A 20,924-nucleotide genomic window follows, 5' to 3' on the forward strand; every position below is an offset into this window, starting at 1 on the left:
GTATGAAGAGAGAGTTTCACGAGTGGGAAATACAATCCTATGTGTGACAAACTAGCGTGATGTACGAGACTTTCATTGGTGCTCATGAAGGCTACAGAGGAAGCTAACTGAACAAGACCATCGAACACCAGAAGAGGTCATATCCAGTATGGAGGTTGAAAAGAGGCCAAAATGTTGGCCAAAATGTTGGTCCATCTTTTAGAATGTCACAAATGTTCCATCTCTCAGGTAAACTTTGTAGCACGATCTAATGACTCCAGACCTTGACCTGCTTGTTCCCAGGCAAAAAAAAAAAAACAAGAATAAAAAAAACCTTATAAGAGCTCACACCGTTGTTAAATCCTCATACATAAAAAGCCAAAAAGAAAGTTAAGCGGACTGCTGATCTTTTCCATCAAATCCTTGCTGTGATAACTCTCTGTCTCCAATTGCTCACCACGGTCTGCAATCTACAGCCTGCAATTTGGCCGTAGAGTGAATTCTCTCTGCAGCTTCCCCTGAGATCGAAACAACAGGGTTCCACTCTCTTCTTGCAATAGTTCTCCTCAAATTACAGGTTACAGCCATTGATCATGTATCATGCCAGAAAGTGCACTATGAACGTCATGTGATAGGTATCATATTGTCGTTGCAGGAGAAACTTGCCTCCTTTTGCCTGCGTGCTAGGCGTCTGCTCAGTTTGAAGCCTTTTAAATCATAACCTACGCAATGAGATGTAACACGGCTGTGTAAAGTTGGCATGAATCAGTTCAGTATGGAAATAAGAATGCAAACAGTTGCGGTAGAGATAAAATCAGAGCTCTTACCAGTTTCTCTTGAGATCTGGACGAAGGCCTCAACGCCGCTCTCTCCGTAGTTTCCCTCAGAGGCCAGCGTGGATACGTAGTTCCACTCCATCGCCGTCACGATGTCCATCATGGCCTGGGCCTGGTAGGAGTCCGGCGGTACCACACGGGAGAAGAAGTCGTAGCGGGTGTTGTCGCTCAGTTCTGGGGCCGTAGAGGCATAGCTCACCTGGGGGATCTGGATGAGAGAAGGGAAGGGAGGAAATGAAGGTATTTAAGGGAGGAGTTTAAGGCAGAATAGTGTAAAACGATATTAATAAATCTATTTCCTCGCCCGCTAGCAGAAAAATACTTCAATATAATAAAAGATTAGAAAGAAAGAAGACTTTACAACTCTATTTATTCTATTACTTGGATGTATATGTAGGGATAGGCTTTAAACGCTTCCCACTCCCTGCAAGCTCGCTGTGATTAATAGATCTCCAGGATGTGAGGAGAAGTTGTCATCGCAAATGTTCAAATTCAGCTGCAAAACTTTACATTTATTGCTGGCTTCAGCGTGGGGAAGCAGCCAGCAGGATAAAAAAAACAACAGATGTGGAGGAGTGAAGAGAAAGAGAACAACACTTAACCAAAAAAAAGGGACGTTTCTTCAGCGCTGGTGTCATGGCCAACAGATTAAAGGTAGAGAGAGAGGAAGATTTGATGCAGGAAGACAGACACAAAAGAGTAAACAGGGACTAGACAGGAGGACAGACAGACAAAAAGCACAACAGGGAGATAGGAGGATGGAGAGACGGAGGCTGACAGAATGACAGGACACACACACACACACACACACACACACACACACACACACACACAAACAAGCAGGTATTGCTAGTGATAGGTAGCGTAGCAGGTGGAGGGTGTTAGATGGCTGACGGGCAGATTGATTTTCCCGCTGACAGAGAGGGACGGCAAGGAAAGACCCTGTACTTGCCACACACACACACACACACACACACACACACACACACACACACAAATACATACACACAAATATGCTGGACGGCCGTCTCATTGGAATTCATTTGAAGTACGGCTTAACTGCCAATCTAAAGCTAAACATAAGGAGCATCAGCTGCCTGTCTCACACACACACATTCATATAAACGTCTGCAATCGCTGAACACAGCAAAACTTCTATTACTGCAAGACAAGATTGAAGACGTACAGTGTGTGTGGACGTGTGTGTGAGTGTGTGTGACTGGAATGCTTCTAAAGCCCATCACTCACTGTCTTTATTCCCTCTGAGCGTCATCTGAAAGCCCCTGCCACCCTGCGCCTACACTTGTTTCTGACATTTTTTAAAAGGTCAGGGATCTATCCTGCTGAAAGTCTGCAGCATGCAGGCAGGTGTGAAACCATCCAATAATGTAACAGAAAAACAAAGACACATCTGAATTCAGTCACTTCCTTGGGCGAAGAGTACTTTAAGAGAGAGCCACTAATGTTGTAGTGCGTGGCGTTTCATTTGTTTCGTGGCGCAAAATCTCATTTTGGATCAAAACTATTGTCTTTGTTTTCTTGCTTTCTGTGTTTAATAACCTCTCTTTTCTCCCCTTGAACACGATGAAAGTTCACAACTGGGACTCTTGTTATTGGTCCTCTCTGCTTGGGGGATACAGTTGTAAACTTCCATAAAGTTTACATTGTGTATGTATAATTCATGGAGGAGGGAGACAAACAAATAAAATAGAAAGATTTGGGAAAGAAATGAAAGCCGGGCCAGAGGACGGAAGCACTTGTAAAAACAATAGCGTGCATCTGTTTCTGGAGTTTGTGGGTCTGTCCTCTATATTTGTGTGATAATGTGGATGTATCTGTGTGTGTGATTGCTGGCGTGTGCATTTTAATAGAGGAATATCCATTTCAAAGGAAATGTTGCATGGCTGCAGGAATATGAGATATTTGTCTGTTTACAGCAGCAATGAGAAAGTAACCCTGTGACCTGGGCAAAGCAGCTTCTTTGATCTTTTGTTATTTCCCTCTACATCGGGGAAACTGAGACATACGCAGACACAAACGCACACTTGAGTACACCGCACAGTCATTCTCTTGTCATATTCCTGGAGTCATTACTGAGAAAGAGGAGGGAAAGCATAGAAAGATAAAAACAGGGGGAACAGAGAGAGAGAGAGAGATACATTAAGTGACATCCAATAGTGTCTGCTGCAGGCACAGACCCAATACTGTCTCCAACAGCCACACCAGTGCTTTCGAAAGACAAGTATCTGCAGAAACTTCTATCGTCACACATTCAAAGATCCCCCAGACACATGTGACGGCACAGAAACCTGCTTAGACGGAGCACGCCTGATGGCATGTGACATTTTAGTGTCCTAAATCATTCATGTGCTGCGAGTATGACAGACTGCAGCCCTTTTCAAAGCAAGTAAGAGTTTTGGAGTCGTGGTTAAAGGCGGGAAATTAACGGCTTGATTCCCCTCACATCACTAGGGAAGAAGATTATGCCTCCAATCCCCCTAATTCCATTTGCTTTAATGAATATGTGTGTGTCTGCGTGTGAGGGGAGAAATGAAAGCTTGTATGATAAAAAGGGAAAGAGTAACTGTTTGAAGTTAAATGTGGACTTTTGGTTGGCGGTGGAAAAACAGTGTGCCATCACACAAACCTACCAACCGTGTCTTAAATGAACCCGGTTGTCTGTTGATTGGGAAGTTCAACCAGCTACGCTTATTGAATACTCACTCTGATATAGTTATTTTCAAACCATTCCAAGGACGATCCTCTCATAATGTCAAAGTCAAACTCAGCCTGTCAAACATTCATTCCAAATGAATATCTATACAATTATTGCAGCAATTAGCCGAAGTATTTCTTTACAGGAATTCATGTTCCCTTGAGGATGAACCCCAAACACTTGAAATACCCTTATTTTACCTTTAGCCTACAATGAGGCAGATATTTTTTGCTGTAATGATATGTCTTATCTATTAGATTGCTATGGCATTTCATAAAGAAAATCATGTTCCCCAGAGGATGAACCCTAAACACTCAGAATACCCTTATTTCAACTTTAGTCTACAGTGAGAGAGATATGGTTTGTTGAAATGACATGTCTCCTCTATCAGATTGCTATAGTGTTTGATACAGAGATTCATGTTCCCTAGAACAGGGGTTCCCAAGCTTTTTAGCCCACAACCCCTAAAATATAGGTGCCAAAGACTAGAGACCCCTACTGTCCCTCACAGTGATTTAATGTGGCTTCATTTAGCTGTTCTGCAGAAAATTAGCCTACTTGTATTAGCATGTGGCTGTGTTTCCTGTGCCGTTATGAATTAACCTACTGCTACTTATGCTTTTGATAATTCACTGTTCACTAACCCTATACTTAGGAGTCATCTGACAAAAAGAAAGGCAGAAAACTCATTACATATTCTATTTCCAAGGTTTTATTTCAAGTTTAGCTACTATTTTTGTTGATATGTTTGACTATAATGGGTAAAAAAAATACATTCTGGAAGACATCTCACGACCCCCCAGGGGGTCCCAACCCACACTTTGGGTACCCCTACCCTAGAGGATGAACCCTAAACACACTAAATACCATTTTTTATACCTTTAGTCTACAGAGAGTGAGATTTGTTTTGCTTAAATCACAGGTCAATCATCAGATTTCTTTGGCATTAACTTTACCAAATGACTATGGCATTTGGTACAGACATTCATGGCCCCCTGAGGATACATCCTCACCTGTTTACCTGAAGCCCTCATTGGATAAGAACTGCCTATCCCATCAGATGAACATTATGTTAAGTGTTGCTTAACCCTCCTGTTAAGTGCGTTTCTTAGGGACAGCAATAAGGTTCCTGGGTCAACTTGAACCACTGCATTTTTAATGATCCAAAAGTGGCAAAACCCCCCAAAATGCCAATAAACATGTATTTAATCTCATTATTAACTCCATTACTAAACATTTCAATCAATATTTAGTGCAGTGGTGTTCTTTAACTCTCACAGATCATGGTTCAATGAGGATAACTCACTTCTTTTTCATGAAATTAATGTTAAAACTTGTTTTATTGTACATTGAAAAGCCCTAAATATAAATACAATAGTTTTACATGACATAGATTTTTGTTTATTTTATTTTGAATTTTGATTAAAAAAAATTTAATGTATTGATGTTGATCAATTACACCTCTTCTGTCACATGCTGCCTAGATTTTAATGCTGTATTTAGCTGGTTTGGAACGCACATATTGCCTAAGATGGAAGGAACCTCTGAATACCACTAGCCTTTCATCCACTGTGACATTAGAAATGTGAAATAAACTTTAAAAAAATTTTTTTTTTTAACTTTCTAATGGGTCAATTTGACCCGCAACATAACAGGAGGGTTAAAAGTTAACTTGTGTTATCATGTGTATCAATCATAGCTAGTCTCTTTTATGGTTACCAACATTGCTATTATTATTAGCATTGCCTGACTAATGTCAATAGGTCAGTCCATCTATTGACCTATCAAGAGACAAATTAAGTCCAATAACAAGTTCATTTTCTCTCATATTCATAATCCCTTCACTGTTAGTAGTGGAAAGTGTCAGTCCAGGAGTATTTTTCGGCTTCAGTATGTTAAACACAAGCCAGTATAATTATTATTTCAGTTTTGTGCATTAAAAGGCTCCAAAGCTAAGGCTCTCCAGATTATCAACATTTTATGAGGCATGGAAAATTAAAAGGTATAAAGCATTTCAGTGTTCCCCATTTTTACTGTAGTAAAGGGGCCTCTGGAAAAGAATTGAGCCACTCCACCTCATTACAAGCACAAACTCTTCTCTGGAACAAACACAACCTAATCTATTTCATGTAGTGTGGTCACAATTAAGCAGCAGTTTGTCCAATTCTGCAAAGATATTAAATCTTTGTTCTTTTGCTTAGAGAAGTGAATTGATCATAATGAAAACATAAAATGGACTTCCCTCATCCATAACGTAACAGAGATTAATTCCTAATTGAACTGCAGTCTCCTCTCAGCAAAGACTATTGAAAAAGGACAGACTAATATGTTTTCGCGACATGACGACAATCGATGCACGGCAGTGGGTTGATGATGTCTCATTTTTCAGAGTGTGGATTATTCAAACTTTTCTTTGATAGTACTTCTTATAGCTGTGTTATGTTCCTCACTGGGATCTCCTAAATGAACTCTAGGGGCTGAAACCAATATAAACCAATATCCTTGAACTCCTGCCACCTATAGACAGAGAGCTCCACCCCACGATTTCCTTAATGAGTTTCCACCCTCTCTATAGATCAGACTAACTCCAACAGAGGAGCTGAGCTGATGACTAATCGCTGGATTAAACAGACTAATGATCTGAGAGAGTAGCTTTTTATGTTTGAAGTCCAAAACTGAGGGAATCCACTTTTTAAAGAAGAGTGATATGTTGAAAACACGGATATCAGACTATATAATGTGAAGGGATATGAGAAGTATCTGGTGTAACTGCTCCAGAGTAAGGAATTTCATATAGTCAGCAACCTGCACTCTACTTTCAGGCTAAAGAAACCTTTAAACGGCTCCAAGTGACCTTTTGAAATGCCACTTGGAAAGTCTGAGGGAAATCACATATCTGAGGCAGAATAAAGCCTTTGAGACATAACATTCTCTTAAAAAGATACTAAAGCACTCCTCTTGTCAAGTGGAGACCTCAAAAAAGTGCATTCATGACCTCACCCGGCCCTTACATCACAGCAAGACCGACTTCAAACTGATCCTCCCTATCTGAGAGCCTATGCATGTTGATAACAGTGTGGATTGTGTGAAAAATAAAACCATGCATCTGTATTCATTGATATATAACACAGTGTGCATGACATGAGTGTGTGAGAACATCACAACTGTGTGTTTGTGTGTGTATGAGTGTGTGCCTGATGGTAATGGAGCTGTCGCGGGCCTTGAGCCTGAGCATTAGGTTGATAGATGGCAGCGGTCTGAAGCTAATTAACCCCACTGCGTCACACACAAACAGTGTTACACACACACACAATCACACACCAAACAGTGCCAGAGAGACGACTGCATACACAGTAACAGGTTAGCTGTGGTTAAGCTGTGCGGTGGCTTCTAAGGGTCCGCTTTGGTGATCAAATTAATTAAACTTGTGTCCAAAAGCTGGATGAGAAGTCGTTCATTTTAACCTGTTTTAAATCAGCCTATCTTTCTTTATTAGAGTTTTTGAGCATGTAATTCAAGTGGAATTTCTGAAGCTTTGAGGTATCAAACGTGGAGTGGATTGCATTTTTTTGGATGCTCCTGGAACAATGTTTGACAGAGATATGGGAAAGAAGGAAAGCACACACACTTCAAATTGATCGGGCCGTGCAGCGCCCCAGTTTTGAGTCAGCCTAGAGAGTTGTTTACTTGCTCAGAATTTGACTCAGCCCTCTACCAGCCAGCCGCGGTCTGTGTCTAATGAGGAGAGGACCGGCTCAGTGGGACCTCACCGAGGTAATTTAGCAAGATGGAGACTGCTGGGGCTGAGAGTTGGATGTCTCTCGCTCTGTCTCACCTCGTCATCTCAGTTTGAGTCCATCTGTCTCTCTTATTTCTTTCACTGTTTGGCCTTTCGCCTCTTTGTCTTTCTTCCCATCCTACCTGCTTCATATTTTGATGATGATTGAACAGTTTACTGAATGCAACTTCTACAACAGGAACATACAAATGCTTATCTAGTGAATGTATCTGCATTTAGTCATGTTTTCATAGATAAAACTCAAAAGACTAAGTTGTACTAAAGTCCGATACTATTAAAAAAAACACTGGCATAATTTTGATTGGCCAAGACTGAAAATTTCATTTTTTAACACTTATATAAGGTTGAATCAGCTCATTAAAAATACATACATACACTTTTTTGAGTATGATTTTGTATTTATTCACCCAAACGTCATCCTTCTTGGTTTTTGGAAACTTTTGCATCATGTACTTATTAAAATAAACAACATTTTAACATTTAATTATCTGCACTGTGAGAAGTTTTCAAGTCATTCTGATTCTGTTCACCCCTTTGGAAGAAATCTGTAGGGTTTTCCTGAGATGAAGAAGGCTCCATTTGTTGTTCTCCAGGGCCAGAAACATTCACTATGAAAATTTACACATATCCACTTTAAATGCAGTAAAGGTTGAAAGAGTCACTGATTTTAAATACCTTGGTATATGGCTTGATGAGAATCTAACATTCAGAAGCCATATAAACACTCTGTCCACCAAGTTAACACAGAAAGTTGGTTTCTTATACAGAAATAAATCCAGCTTCCCACTGTCTTGTAGAAAGAGAGTTGTTGAAGCAGTGTTTTTATCCGTTTTAGATTATGGTGATGTGATTTATAAACATGCTGCAGCTTCAACACTAAAACCCTTGGACTCTGTTTACCACTCTGCTCTCAGATTTATAACTGGTGACAGATATGACACCCATCACTGTGTCATGTATGAGAAGGTTTGTTGGCCCTCTCTTGAGCAGAGGAGGAACAAACACAGTTTTTATGTATATTTTTAAAGCACTGGTTGGAAAGCTCCCCACCTACCTCACAGACTTGTTGTAATGGAATTATGTATCCTATGGAACTCGCTCTTCTGATTGGCTCATTTTGAAAGTCTCCCGAGTTAACACTGAACTGGGTCGATCAGCATTTTCCATTGATGCCCCGAAATCATGGAACACCCTCCAACAGACTTTAACGCTGATATCCATTCCCTCTTTTGAAGAATTTAAGACTTTGATCTCAGACCACTGTGTCTCAACCTGTATCTGTTTTAATTAATCTATTATTTAGTTAATGATTGTGTGTTTGTTTGCTGTTTCTAATGTGCCTGTGATCTCAATGTCTTTTCGAGAATAAATAAAGGTTTTGAATTGAATTTTGAATTGAATTTCCCATGAGCCTTGTCACTCACTGTTGTAGAGATGTGGCTCTTGCTAAAGCGTGAATACAGATCTTATTTTTAACACTTCTTTTCTTTGCTCAAGACAAATTTTTTGCAGTGTGCAGTCATGATGTTATGCGTTGATTTGTAGCTAAATTCAATTATTAACTCTAATGAAATAGTTACAAAACTTTGAAGTAGTGTACATTTGTACACAGTTGAACTCTTTTGTCCTCCTAGTGCAGCAAAGCAATCACACGCAAGGATAATCATTAAACCCTGTTTATTGCCATTTTGCTCTTTTACCAAGCAAAACCCTGGTCAAAGAGTTTCTCTGACCAAAACAACACTTCAATAAGATGATTAAAAAGCATTAAAAAAATCCTCCAGCCAAACTTTTAGAGTTCTAAACAAAGACACACCCAGCAGAGTGCTGGATGTCGACTTGCTTAACAATTTGCATTTGATGTTGCGAATAAAAAGGTAGCTTTTAAAAGTCAGAATACATAAAAACAGAGAGGCAAAGATGAAGGAAAAGATGGTTACCTCATTCTATCAGTCCCATCTTTAACTTCAACTAAACAGAAGAGATATTCTCTTAACTGTCGAGGTTTCACCCCGAGCATTCCTCGCTCATAACAAGAACTTCACGATAGAAGAGCAGTTTGTAATTTGTAAAATAAAATAAAAACACTTTGAGACGTAGAAAGAAAAACAGTCAGGGGAAGTAGGTAAGAGGAAGCCTCTATGAGCTCAAAAAGACTGAAAAGAAGGGAGAGAAAAGATGACAGAGAAACATTTAATAGCAATGAGAATGAAGAAGAGAGAGAGATGCTCAGAGGGAGGGATAAGGGAGAAAGGATGAGAGAGAATGTTTAGCAGAGGGATGAGGGAGGAAAGAAGAAATTGAGGAGGATGAAGGAAAAACTTGGAGGAGAGACTGACGGAGAGTAAAGATGGGTGAAGGAAAGTGAGATAATTGACGTCAAACAACAGGAGGCAAAGAAATGAAGACTCCTGGAGAGAGGAACAGTACGAGAGAACTGACTGAGAATGAAGAGCCATAAAAGTAAAATGAGATGAGTGTTTAAGAAGTCAATAGGGTCAAGAGAAGAGAGGGATGAGTGCCATAGAAGATGCAAAACAAAGGTGAAGAAGATGAGATTGATACAGGCGAGGGTGAAGAGAGGGACAGAAGGAAAGCTTGTGGAGTTACAATTAACCATTGGATGCATTTGCATCCATATATATCAAGCTAACATGAACATAAACCTTCAATAGCTGACAAGAATTAAATCAGTGGTTTCTGTCTGGAGGTAGTCATTTCTGAAAACATGTCACTCACTCAGCATGAGCACTTTACTGCTGCCTGCTTTGTTTCAGAGAGATCCTGGCTTTGTAAAGCCCCGTTTCCACCAAGCGGTTCAGTTAGGTTCGTCTCGGTGCGGCACGCATTTTGTGGCGTTTCCATTGACTAAAACCGGGACAGGTCCCCAAATTACCGAGCCGTACCGTCCCACTTTTTGGTTCTCCTTCTGTTGGGGTGCCAGACATACCGATTCGACCCCAGAAGATGGAGCTAGAAACATTGCAGTCCATTGATTGGTCGAACAAATCTAGTTACTTCCCATGCAACAGCGGTAATAAAGAACAACACACAACCCCGCCATGTTTAAATCTCCAGTGGACTTCGGGAGGAGAACTTTTTTGGTTTGGAAGATGGCGTCAAAAAACAGCGTTCCATGGTCGACCGCGGAGGTGCAGACATTCCTCGCATTTTTCTTCTTTGTTGCATTTATTAGCGAGGTACACTCCATCTCGCTGTCATGACGTCACACTATTACGTAGCTGACGCGGCTATCAGCATCCGGCTTACACGCCGCCCACCAAGTAGGACACGGTTGGCTGTGGAAATGCAAACAGGATCAGGCATTACCGATCAGACCCGTACCAAACTGTACTGATCCATACTAGACCGCTTGGTGGAAACGAGCCATAAGATACAAGCAGTAAGCAGCATGCTATTGTTAATGCTAGCTTAAAAAGCCTGTACCGGGGTCTTGTGTTGAAGTTCAGAAGGCAAGACGATCAATATTAGGGATGTGCGATGTACAACCAGCACAGGCGGACGTTAACCAAGGGGGACAGAAGGCTGATGGTGCTAATTCTAGCTCTGCTAACATTAGCATGGTTGCTAATTAGCACTAAAATAATACAAATTCTAAAAAAAAAACATTAGTTATTTGCATTATCTGACTAAAAAGATGACTTTTTTTTTACAACTACTACCTTCACCTGACTCATTGTCAAAGTTAAAGCTGTCAAACCCACACAGACTCATGAATGCTTTCAGAAAACATATAAGTAATTCAAAGCAGCAGTTAAAGAGACTCTCACAAAAAAATAATATACGTCAAACTCCTACTGGTGCCACAGAAGAAGTTGAGACTGCCAAAGTCAAATGGCCTCATCCCTTGGGGTGTTTGAATATTTTTGTAGTAATCCAGTCAATACTTCTTCATATTTCTATTCCAAACCAAAGTGCAAGTACCTGGAGCCATACTGGCTCAATACGAATCAATATGCAGTATGTTATGGGTCATGTTCAGGCTCTGAACATATGGTGATGCTTCCTCTCTGCACAAAGTGTTTCAAGGCCATGACAGGGCAGAACAGAGGAATACAGCCAGAAAGAATGAATGCCTCAGGAAATAAAGAACATGATGGGGAAATAAACAAAGTGAAGCAGATCAAAGTTTTCACTTCTGCACTGCAAGAATATAAATAGAAAGTATAATAAACACTTCATTTGGGGCTAGTTTTCTAATTGCTGGGGGGAAAAAAAGAGTTCAGACTAGGGATTTTAAGAATTAAACAAGTATCAAGTGGTCTTCTATTCAATTCAGCTATCAAGTCGGTGGTATGTATTTATTTTTTTATAGTTGTTTTGGGGGAGGGGGGTAATGCACTTACTGAGAGGATATGACAGTGGATAGAGCAGGAAACTGGGAGACAGAGTGGGCGATGATATGCAGCAAAAGGCCACAGGTTGAAATCCAACCAAGGCCCATCGCTTCAGGGACTATAGCCTCTGTGCATGGGGCGTGCGATTTAACCGCTAGGCCAAACTGACGCCCCAGGGTGGGGTCATTTAATGCATGTTTCAATAATAACCAACCGGCTAAAGGTGTTCCACCGAGCTGAAACGCTCAGCGGGGGGCTTCAGATGTGAGCCAGGTCTCCACAACACACAACATCCACCACTAACCTCATGGACACAGAGGTCACGGGGGATGATAACTTTTATGGGACACTACCCCCATCTTTAGATACAAAGCTGTCACACTGGTGGAGAGTACATGCAGAGAGATTTCCAGACTGGCTGAGCTGTCATACCAGTATTTCTGCAATGTGCAGTGGCATCTGAGCAGGTATTTTCTGTCCTCTGCCGCTGGACTTATTGTGACCTGGTTACACTCCCAACTGACACCCGACTGTATGAATATGTTCATATTTCTCAGTGAGAAATGTGTAGGTAGAACTGGACAATGTGAGTCCAAAATAATTTCCTGCCCAGTTCTTTTGTTGCCGCAAATCCACAATCAGCAGTCTGAGCCACGTTTTATATGACTATATGTCATCAGAGATTATTTTAATGAGACAGCTCTACATTGATATTCAGGGTGTTAAACATTTAGTATGGCTCAGCATTATCTGTAGCTATGCACTACTGTCACTTATACAGTATGTTGTGGAAATATATTATTCAAGAAGAAAATGCATTTTTTGATTGTTTTAATCAAAGTGACATTTCCAAAGATAAATGACAGGGAGAATTACATTTGCATCCTCAGCTCTAGCTTTAAAATGTTAAACACTGGATTGGCGTTTCATGGGTCCATACATTTATAAAATGAAAACTGAGCTGTGGTTTGACCCTGTTTCAAGAGGGATGTACATTTTAAATATTTTCCGTGATTGATTTTTGGAAATGTTATCGATCATTTATCGATTAATCAATACAAAAAAAAACATTTCAACAGCAACAAAATGAATGTAACTGACAGTATTGAAGACAGGTACATGTTTAACACTGATTATCAACGATCAGGCTCATAACAATATTCTCCAAGAACATTGTCTTAAAATGTGAAGGCTCATAATACTAACAGAAAAGTACTTCAGACTCAGTGTCCAGTTTTCAGTCTACTCGTTCCTATTGAGAAAAATAAACGTGTGTGTGGTCAGGTGTCAGCTGGGAGTGCAACCAGGTCATAATCAGTCCAGCTGCAGAAAAGCCCAGATGGCTCTGATGTTGCTGGTCTGAAAGCATAGCGTACTAGCAATTCCCACCAGTCTGTTGGATTTGTATCTAAAGTTGGGGAAATGTTCTGTTTAAACTTGTCAACCTTCATGTCGTTGTTGGCAGCAGTTGTGTATTGATCCTCTTTAAAAAGTGGCAACCTGACGCACAGCCGCAGCCACCAGCTGAGTGTCACCTCTGTGCGCAACACCTTTAACCAGCTGATTCACATCAAATCATGCTTTAAACTTAAAACAACTCCCTGATAGATAAATGTAATATGAGACCACATGATGTCCGTTCCACGTGACGGAAAATTTAAAACAAAAATGGGTGTTTCGAGTAATGTCTTAACAATCAATTAATTGATTATCGATTAACTGTGTGCATCCCCAGTTCCTATAATATAGGTAAAGTTGGAACGTAGAATGGTACAAATTTAATTCAATTTGAAATAGTTAGAATTAATGACCTCGTGTATTTAAATAATGGCTTCATGTGTAATAGCACTTTATCCATACTGCAAATCTGGAGGCATAGAGGTGACTTAAAGCTGGGGTTGGTAGTCTCGGAAAACTAGCATTGAATTTGAATGTAGCATTTCCTCATGACTCTGTCTAACCCCTCCCCTCCTCCCTCGGAGCTCCTCCAAAATCTCACAGCGATTCAATGGTTGAGTTCCGGGTGTTACCAAAAGGACCCTGAACATGTAAATTACAGGATAGAATCTAAATCTGAACCCTTCATATCCCATATGCCCCAGGTCTTACATGCTTAGCATGTGAATGAATTAACCCTGGTGACACATAAAGCTCTGCTGAAGAGCCAGAAGGTAATACCGACCCAACGCCTTGGCCAAATTAAATTTTGAGAGGAACCTTATTAAAGGCTGCACTTGTGTTGAAAAAGATTTACAACTGTAGAGATGAGTGTGCGGCTGCTGCACGGAGAAGGTCAGAGGAGATGTGAGAGGACAAAGCATGCCAGATGATATAGATATAATGTGCTGGTACAAACACACAAACACACAGTGCCCATTTTAGGTAGCTGAGGTGTTTGTGAAGTAGGAGCAGACATGCAACTCACTGAGGCAACATCTGTGTAACACGCTCATACACACACGCACACAAAGCCACTGCCAATATCGGAGAGGTGAGAATGGTCAGGGAGCTGGAGGCAAGGGACTTGAGGCTGTAGCCTTTAATATATCTCCGTCAATACATTATCACTACCTTTCTGACCCCATTACAGCATTATATCGCAGAGTTTGGAACCGAGCACAACAGCCATCTGTCCTCGCCTGCTTTAGACTGTACAGGAGACAGATCTAGAGACAATACACAAGGGAGTCTGAAGGACATGTCACCTCCAACCAGCAGTCTGCAGACTTTAATCCTTTTCCTGTCTTTAATTATCGCTCATTATGACGAAAGTGGACATTTTGACAAGGAAAGCAGCACTGGGAGATCTTATTTCAGACTTTTTGACAGGGAAAAGCAGTGGCAAACTGAGGCTGTCTGAATCAGTTTTTAATGACTCTGTAAAAACAGCCCAAACTGACAATTCAGGGCACTAAAGTTCTGCAAAATTAAGCTGTATTTGTGAGCTGAGTCTCCATTCTCAGTGCCTCCAGATATGTAGGATTAGTCCAGCAAATTGGCATCACTGGGGGAACAAACACCTCAAGTATATCGATAAATACTTTAATACTTATTTCTGACAATTTGAAGGAAAGCTTCATTATTTTTCTCATTATCTTGTCTTTTTTCACTTCAGGCAATGAAATCAGCGTAGCATTGCAACTGCCTTAAATGTTATCTATTTATCTATATAATTAAGTTTGAAGTTTTGGCCAACTTATATACTTTCTACAACATGAGTTATTTTATTTATCTTGCTAACAAAATATCAATACTTTTCATCAAATTAAATCAACTCCTGAAGCTATCCCTTCCTTCTATAGTCTTTTTTATCTTCATCCTTAGCTCTTTTTCTCTTCCTTATTTCCTACACCCCTTTTCCTATAAACACATCCATCCTTTGCCTTATCCTTGTGTGCATTTTTTGAATAATACATTCCCCACGACAGCTGCATCACTTCAGCAACCTACACACACACATAGGAGGAAAGTGCCAGACTGCTTGATCCAAGCCAGCCACCTGCAGCTTCTCCTCTCAGTTTTGACGCTCCCTGCCATCACACCAGAGCGCTATCCAACAACGCTTCATTTTGAGTTTTGTGCAGGATAGAGAGCGTGTGTGCAAGGGAAAGGTGCGTGTGTCGATGTGAGAGCCCGACACCTGCTAACATCCATGCTAGGCTGTTGCTGTATGCATTTCTCCATCACTCTAGCTGTATGAATTCCTTACGAAAACACCAACTCTTTCATACATTCCAGACTACTTTTTGGACTCACGGAGTAAAATAAAAATGCCCATTCTTGCAAGTATCTGAGAATTTGGAGTCAGAGAAAGTTTCAAGCAGGTATTCCCCCAGCATTAAACTCATTAGGCATCTATTCCCTTTGTTACACTTGTAAATGAGCCTCATATATCATGTAATATGCCAGTAGACCCGCACGGAAAGCGTCCTAAATCTGTTTAATGAAAAACATCTTGGCAGCAAATTAGAGGCTAGAAAGCATTTAAAAAAACATTGGAGCATGTGCGTTCTGGTTATAAAATAAGTTTTGGTTTAATGTTTGATGCAAGGACATTTCTTTGAGACAACACTGAGATGACAGGTTCCCCCGGGGGCAGACAAAAATCAATGCGTACCCACACAAGGCTGAAGCACACACTGCTTATGTCGTGACTGTGATGAGTGTGTGTGGTTGTTTTGGACTGCGATGAGAGCTCTTCAGTGCTCCTCAATTTCCATGCTGTGTGCATATGTGTGTGTGTTTTGCTTTATTTATTTTCTATCTATGTAGCCTGTTGACCCATCACGGGAGATCCATCATCAGCTCAGCAGGCAAACACTTCACAATGATCATGTTTGCATATCACGTTATTTATCAGCATCTCAAGGTGTCTGAGTATGTATCATTAAAACACCTACGCTGATATCATAACGGCACCATCCGGTGTTCAAATGTAAGAAGAGATTGTTGGCACCTACACAAATGATCACTATATTACAGAATTCATAGCAATGGAAAATTAAATCTACAGTTACATCTTCACTGTGTGCCAAAAACAAAATAAGATTACTGGATATGTTCCATGTTCTATTTTCAAGTGATTTTACAGCCAACAGTGGGAAAAATAATGTTTAGTACTATGTGACACGATAACTGGATGGATGGATGGATGGATGGACGGACGGATGGATGGACGGACGGACAGATGAACGGACGGATGGATGGATGGATGGATGGGTGGATGGACCGGTGGATGGATGGATGCATGGATGGATGGATGGATGGATGGGTTAAAGATGGATGGATGGGTTAAAGATGGATGGATAGATGGATGGGTAAAAGATGGATGGATGGAATGGTGGATGGATGGATGGATGGATGGATGGATGGATGGATGGGGAAATGTACATATACATTTACAGATGAATAAATAGATTGATGATTGGGGTTATATAGATGGAAGGTAGATGGATGGATGGATGGATGGATGGATGGATGGATGGATGGATGGATGGATGGATGGATGGATGGATGGATGGATGGATGGATGGATGGATGGATGGGTGGATGGGTGGGGGGGTGGGTGGAAGATGAATGGATGGAAGATGGATGGGTGGAGAGGTGGAAGATGGATGGATGATTGGTGATAAATAGATGGAAGGTGGATGAGTAAATGGATGGATGGATAGATTGATAGTGTGAATTGGATATAAACACTTATTCTGTGGTTGTCTTGGAGTGATTGTCTCTTTGAGTCTTTGATGTTATTTTTTTCACCTACACATTGACCTGAGCTTTGTGATCTTGCACCTAAAAGGTCTCAAAACACTAGTCTTTGCAAACAAATGTAAAAAGGTTTATCTTTAAAGTGTTGTCAGAACGTAAGTTTCATTTGTTACCATGTGCCAAGAAAAACAAAAATGCGAGACATTATAGCGCAAACTTGAATTTGACTTAATTCCACTATTACATAAACACCTTTTAAATTGGTTTTACTGAGAAAACTACTGACCCCCTGTTGTTCTCTTTCTGCAGTGTTTCATCTTTGTGTGCCAGTATATAACAGAGCCATTGCTGGATAAGGGAGTCTTTGGTAGCCAAGAAAAACATAGTTAAAAGGGCACATATCAAATGTAATTCTTTGTTGTAGGGTAAAGGGGACTTTTGTAATACCATTAAGTCTATCCTCTTGTCATCTGTTCCTGAAGTACTGTTGAAATACTGACAAAAACAAGTGTCTATCTCAAGCCCTGAGTTCTTAAGTTTGAGCAAGCCTTTAGCGCTAAAGGATGTCCTACGTCTAAAGATCAGTGGCAGTCATTGAGGTGACTCAGGATTGCATGACTCACTGGCCATTGTTTTCTTTTATCACAAGGCTTGCTTCATTAAAGGTTTCACTCCATTTAACTGCAATTAAAAGCCCACTGTATCTACGCACAGCAGACTCAGAGAACATTGTATTTCTCCACTTGTGACGTTTTGTACCTCGGGGTTTAGATGATGGTGTCATCACCATTTCAAAACCAATAGCCCAAGATCATACAGTCAGTGCTATAGATTGATTACTTGTGTGTGTCTGCTTTAAGATTAGATGCAAGTCTTAGCTGTCCCATGTAACAAGCGTATTATCATCATTGCTTTACTTAAAAACTAATCAACCTTGTTTATTTATTTCCACTGCAAAAATAACATCTGGAACATCCACCCTGTGGAAGTCAGGATGCTTGTTTATTCGAGTTTATGGATATATTAGCAGCTTCTTGCTCACTATTTACCATAGGGAAGTTTGCCACTGGGTTCTGTCTTGGACTTGTAGTCTTGAATCATTAATCTAACCATAATGCCGACAATTAAGATCCTTTAACTGTATTCATGTTTAAAAACAAGCAGCTGAAAACATTAAAAAGTCAGCTGGAGACGGAATTCACAGCCCACTCACAGAGATTAAATGTAGCATTACATTAGCATATGCTAGCATCCTACAGCTGTCAAAATGTGCTAAATTATAATCACTGCTAAACATGGTAATCCGGGAGCTGTTCATGTCACTGTGAAATTGAAGACACATTGTTGTTTATTGTGCCACGCTTTGCAGGAGAATCTTCCCAACTTATGTTCTTAAATTTCTCTCTGGCTCTGCTGAGAAAATGAAACCCCTGAACTCTCATTGTACTATTGATTAAAGTGGTTCTAATTTTGAGAATCAAACAGCGTATTGCCCCAGCTCTCCATGTTCCTCCACAAAGCAGGAGAAAACACAAATGGGTTCTGACATTTCAACAATGTTTCAGGGTTGAAACAGTGCGGCAGATGGTGAAAGTTACACTCATCTATTTCTTGGGCTCCCAAGCATCACTAAGTGGCCGTTCAAGCGAGCCTCCCAACAGGATAACACAGTCAAACAGAAAACAGTCGTCTAAATTATTCCTCTGTTTTGTTAAAATAGGAGGTGACTGAAATCAAATGGCTCAAAAAGGACAGGAAGATAATGAAGAGGTATTATTGGGACATTTTTATAAAGACTTTGAGTGTAAAGAGGTGTGGAGATTACATTTCCTGGCTGTTGAGTTGTTTCAATCAAATGAAAGGGGTGCTCAGAAAAAGAGTTAAATGAAAGAGAAAGTCATTAAACAGTACTTATGTACGTAAACACTTGATTTCAATCCTTGGTATCTTAATTGTTCAAGGGTCACTCACTCTGCAGCAATGTGAGCTCAAACCAAGAAAGTAATTGCACTTGATGAAAGATGATTGTGCTCACATAGAAAAACAGCTGCACCATCAAAGTTAAATAACCTCACTGCTCGTGCCTTTAAAGGTAAGGTTAAGGGAGAAGAATAAGACATCATTACTTTAAAAGTTTTCCAATGCTAACTTCATTCCATTAAAGGAAAAACTCCCGATGAGACGCGCTCTCTGGGCCCGCCGGGGGAAGCGCACAGGAAGGAGTGTTGGAGGACCAGCTCATTATCTGTACCATATGGTCTCTAGGGATGCGGTATCATTTTATTTTTAGGGACGGACGCACTCAGACGCACACACACACACCCGCTGAGAGGAAGCAATATGACTTCCCAATACCCCCTGTGTCTTCCAATCCACCCTGCCTTCACGCACACTGAGTCACAAGTCCTAACATGTGTGCGCACACACATCAGCAGCCACTAAAAGTTTCTCCCTGTCCTGTCACAGATCTACTTCCATGTTTCTTTTTAATAGGAGCTGACATATATTGCAGCAACATCAGACTCCAACTGACAAAGATCATTGCTTCAGCTGAGTGCTGTTTTGAGTTGTGTTGTCACTTTAACAAACTCCTGGTGTGACTCATCCATCACCCCATTAGCATGCATGACATGTACCGGACTGTGACTCAGTGAATATCAATTCTTATAGTGTCCCTGTGTGCATTCACTATTTTGTGTGTGTGGACGATTGATGTATTTTTGTGTGTCTAGCGGCGTAATTACCTTGTGGGTGCACATACCTGAACATGAGATCATATGAATGCAGCTCAGAGTCGACCATTATGCCGTTAATGTGTCCCACAGAGTAACAGGCAGCCGTGTGCACACAGACTTAATGCACTAATGCAGCACAGGCTAATAGAAAGAGCTACTGCTGAAATCACGCACTCTCAACAGCTTGTTAATATAATGGGATAGAGTTTGGGGAGAGGGGAGGGAGGTGGGGAAGAATAAAGTAGGAGAGAGAGAGAAGAATAAAGTAGGAGGAGGGATGGAGGGATGATCCGGGAATAATATGTGGGTGGGAGTTGATTGCTGGAGGAATATGAGGAAGAGGAATTAGGAAATGAGGGAGGGTGACTGTGAAGCAGTAAGAGAGAGAATTCAAGGGAAGATACATTGAGAGGAGTGTGGTGCAGTGAGGTAATACAGAGGTAATGGATGAACGTCACAACCAACCCAATACAGTAAGGGATGAATCAAGTAAAAGAAAGAAAGAGCAAAGAAGTCAAAGCTTCTAAATGTGATGAATGGAATATGAAAGGGAGAACAACTTTGAAGGTCCGAAATAATGGTGTTTTTTTAGCTGTTTTTTAAAATGTCTTTTTTGCAAAAAACATCACAAATTCAGCCTCTGTGGAGGATCTAAAGCCTCTCAGTTCCCTGCCTCATTATCCATGCATTGATCTTAGAGGGTGGGGGTGCTATAATAATGAGGAACTGCAGTGATTGGGTGTCTGTTGTCTGAGGAGGGAGGGTGCAATTAGATGCAGAGGCGGAAAAACACCAGACACGGCGAGCGCTCCAGAGGAACTTACACTACCCGACACATATAACCCAGAATCTGTCCCCGGGAAACGGGATGCTGTAACTGCCGAGGGATTTCAGTTGTGGTTGCAACAGCATGTGTCTGGCTGGTACGCTTAAATATGAGGGTTATTCCTGCTTTCTCGCTTTTCGTGTGCAACATGGCTCTTCAACACTGAAGCAAAACCACCAAAGCATTGGAGGAAATGACTTTAATTATAATGATAATAATGCATTTTATTTAAAAGGCGCCTTTCTTCAAGGTCATTGTACAGGGCAGAGTTTAAAATCGACAAGGCATGATACAGTGTAATTAATAAATACAAATAAAAGTAACAGGATAAGATGAAGTGCAGTGAAGAGGTGTAATCAGAGTGAATATGACAGTTTAAAAAGTTGTGTCTTGAGATGTGATTTAAAAATGGAAAGAGAGCTGATGTTAAGGGGTGTCTGGTGGGAGGGAGTTCCAGAGGCAGGGTG

At 40.8% G+C, this 20,924-nt stretch overlaps 1 protein-coding gene across 7 annotated transcripts in view; it reads right to left on the reverse strand.

Annotated features, from left to right (window-relative positions):
- Window positions 1–20,924, reverse strand: part of grm8a (glutamate receptor, metabotropic 8a) — a 315,548-nt gene that overhangs the window by 189,180 nt on the left and 105,444 nt on the right. For all 7 annotated transcript variants that reach the window (XM_034674012.1, XM_034674009.1, XM_034674007.1 and 4 more), the window contains one exon: window positions 807–1,023. In XM_034674012.1, the coding sequence (XP_034529903.1) occupies window positions 807–1,023 (217 nt within the window). The remainder of the gene's footprint in view (window positions 1–806; window positions 1,024–20,924) is intronic.

This window comes from Notolabrus celidotus, chromosome 21 (genome assembly GCF_009762535.1).
Source record: "Notolabrus celidotus isolate fNotCel1 chromosome 21, fNotCel1.pri, whole genome shotgun sequence".
NCBI lineage: Eukaryota > Metazoa > Chordata > Actinopteri > Labriformes > Labridae > Notolabrus > Notolabrus celidotus.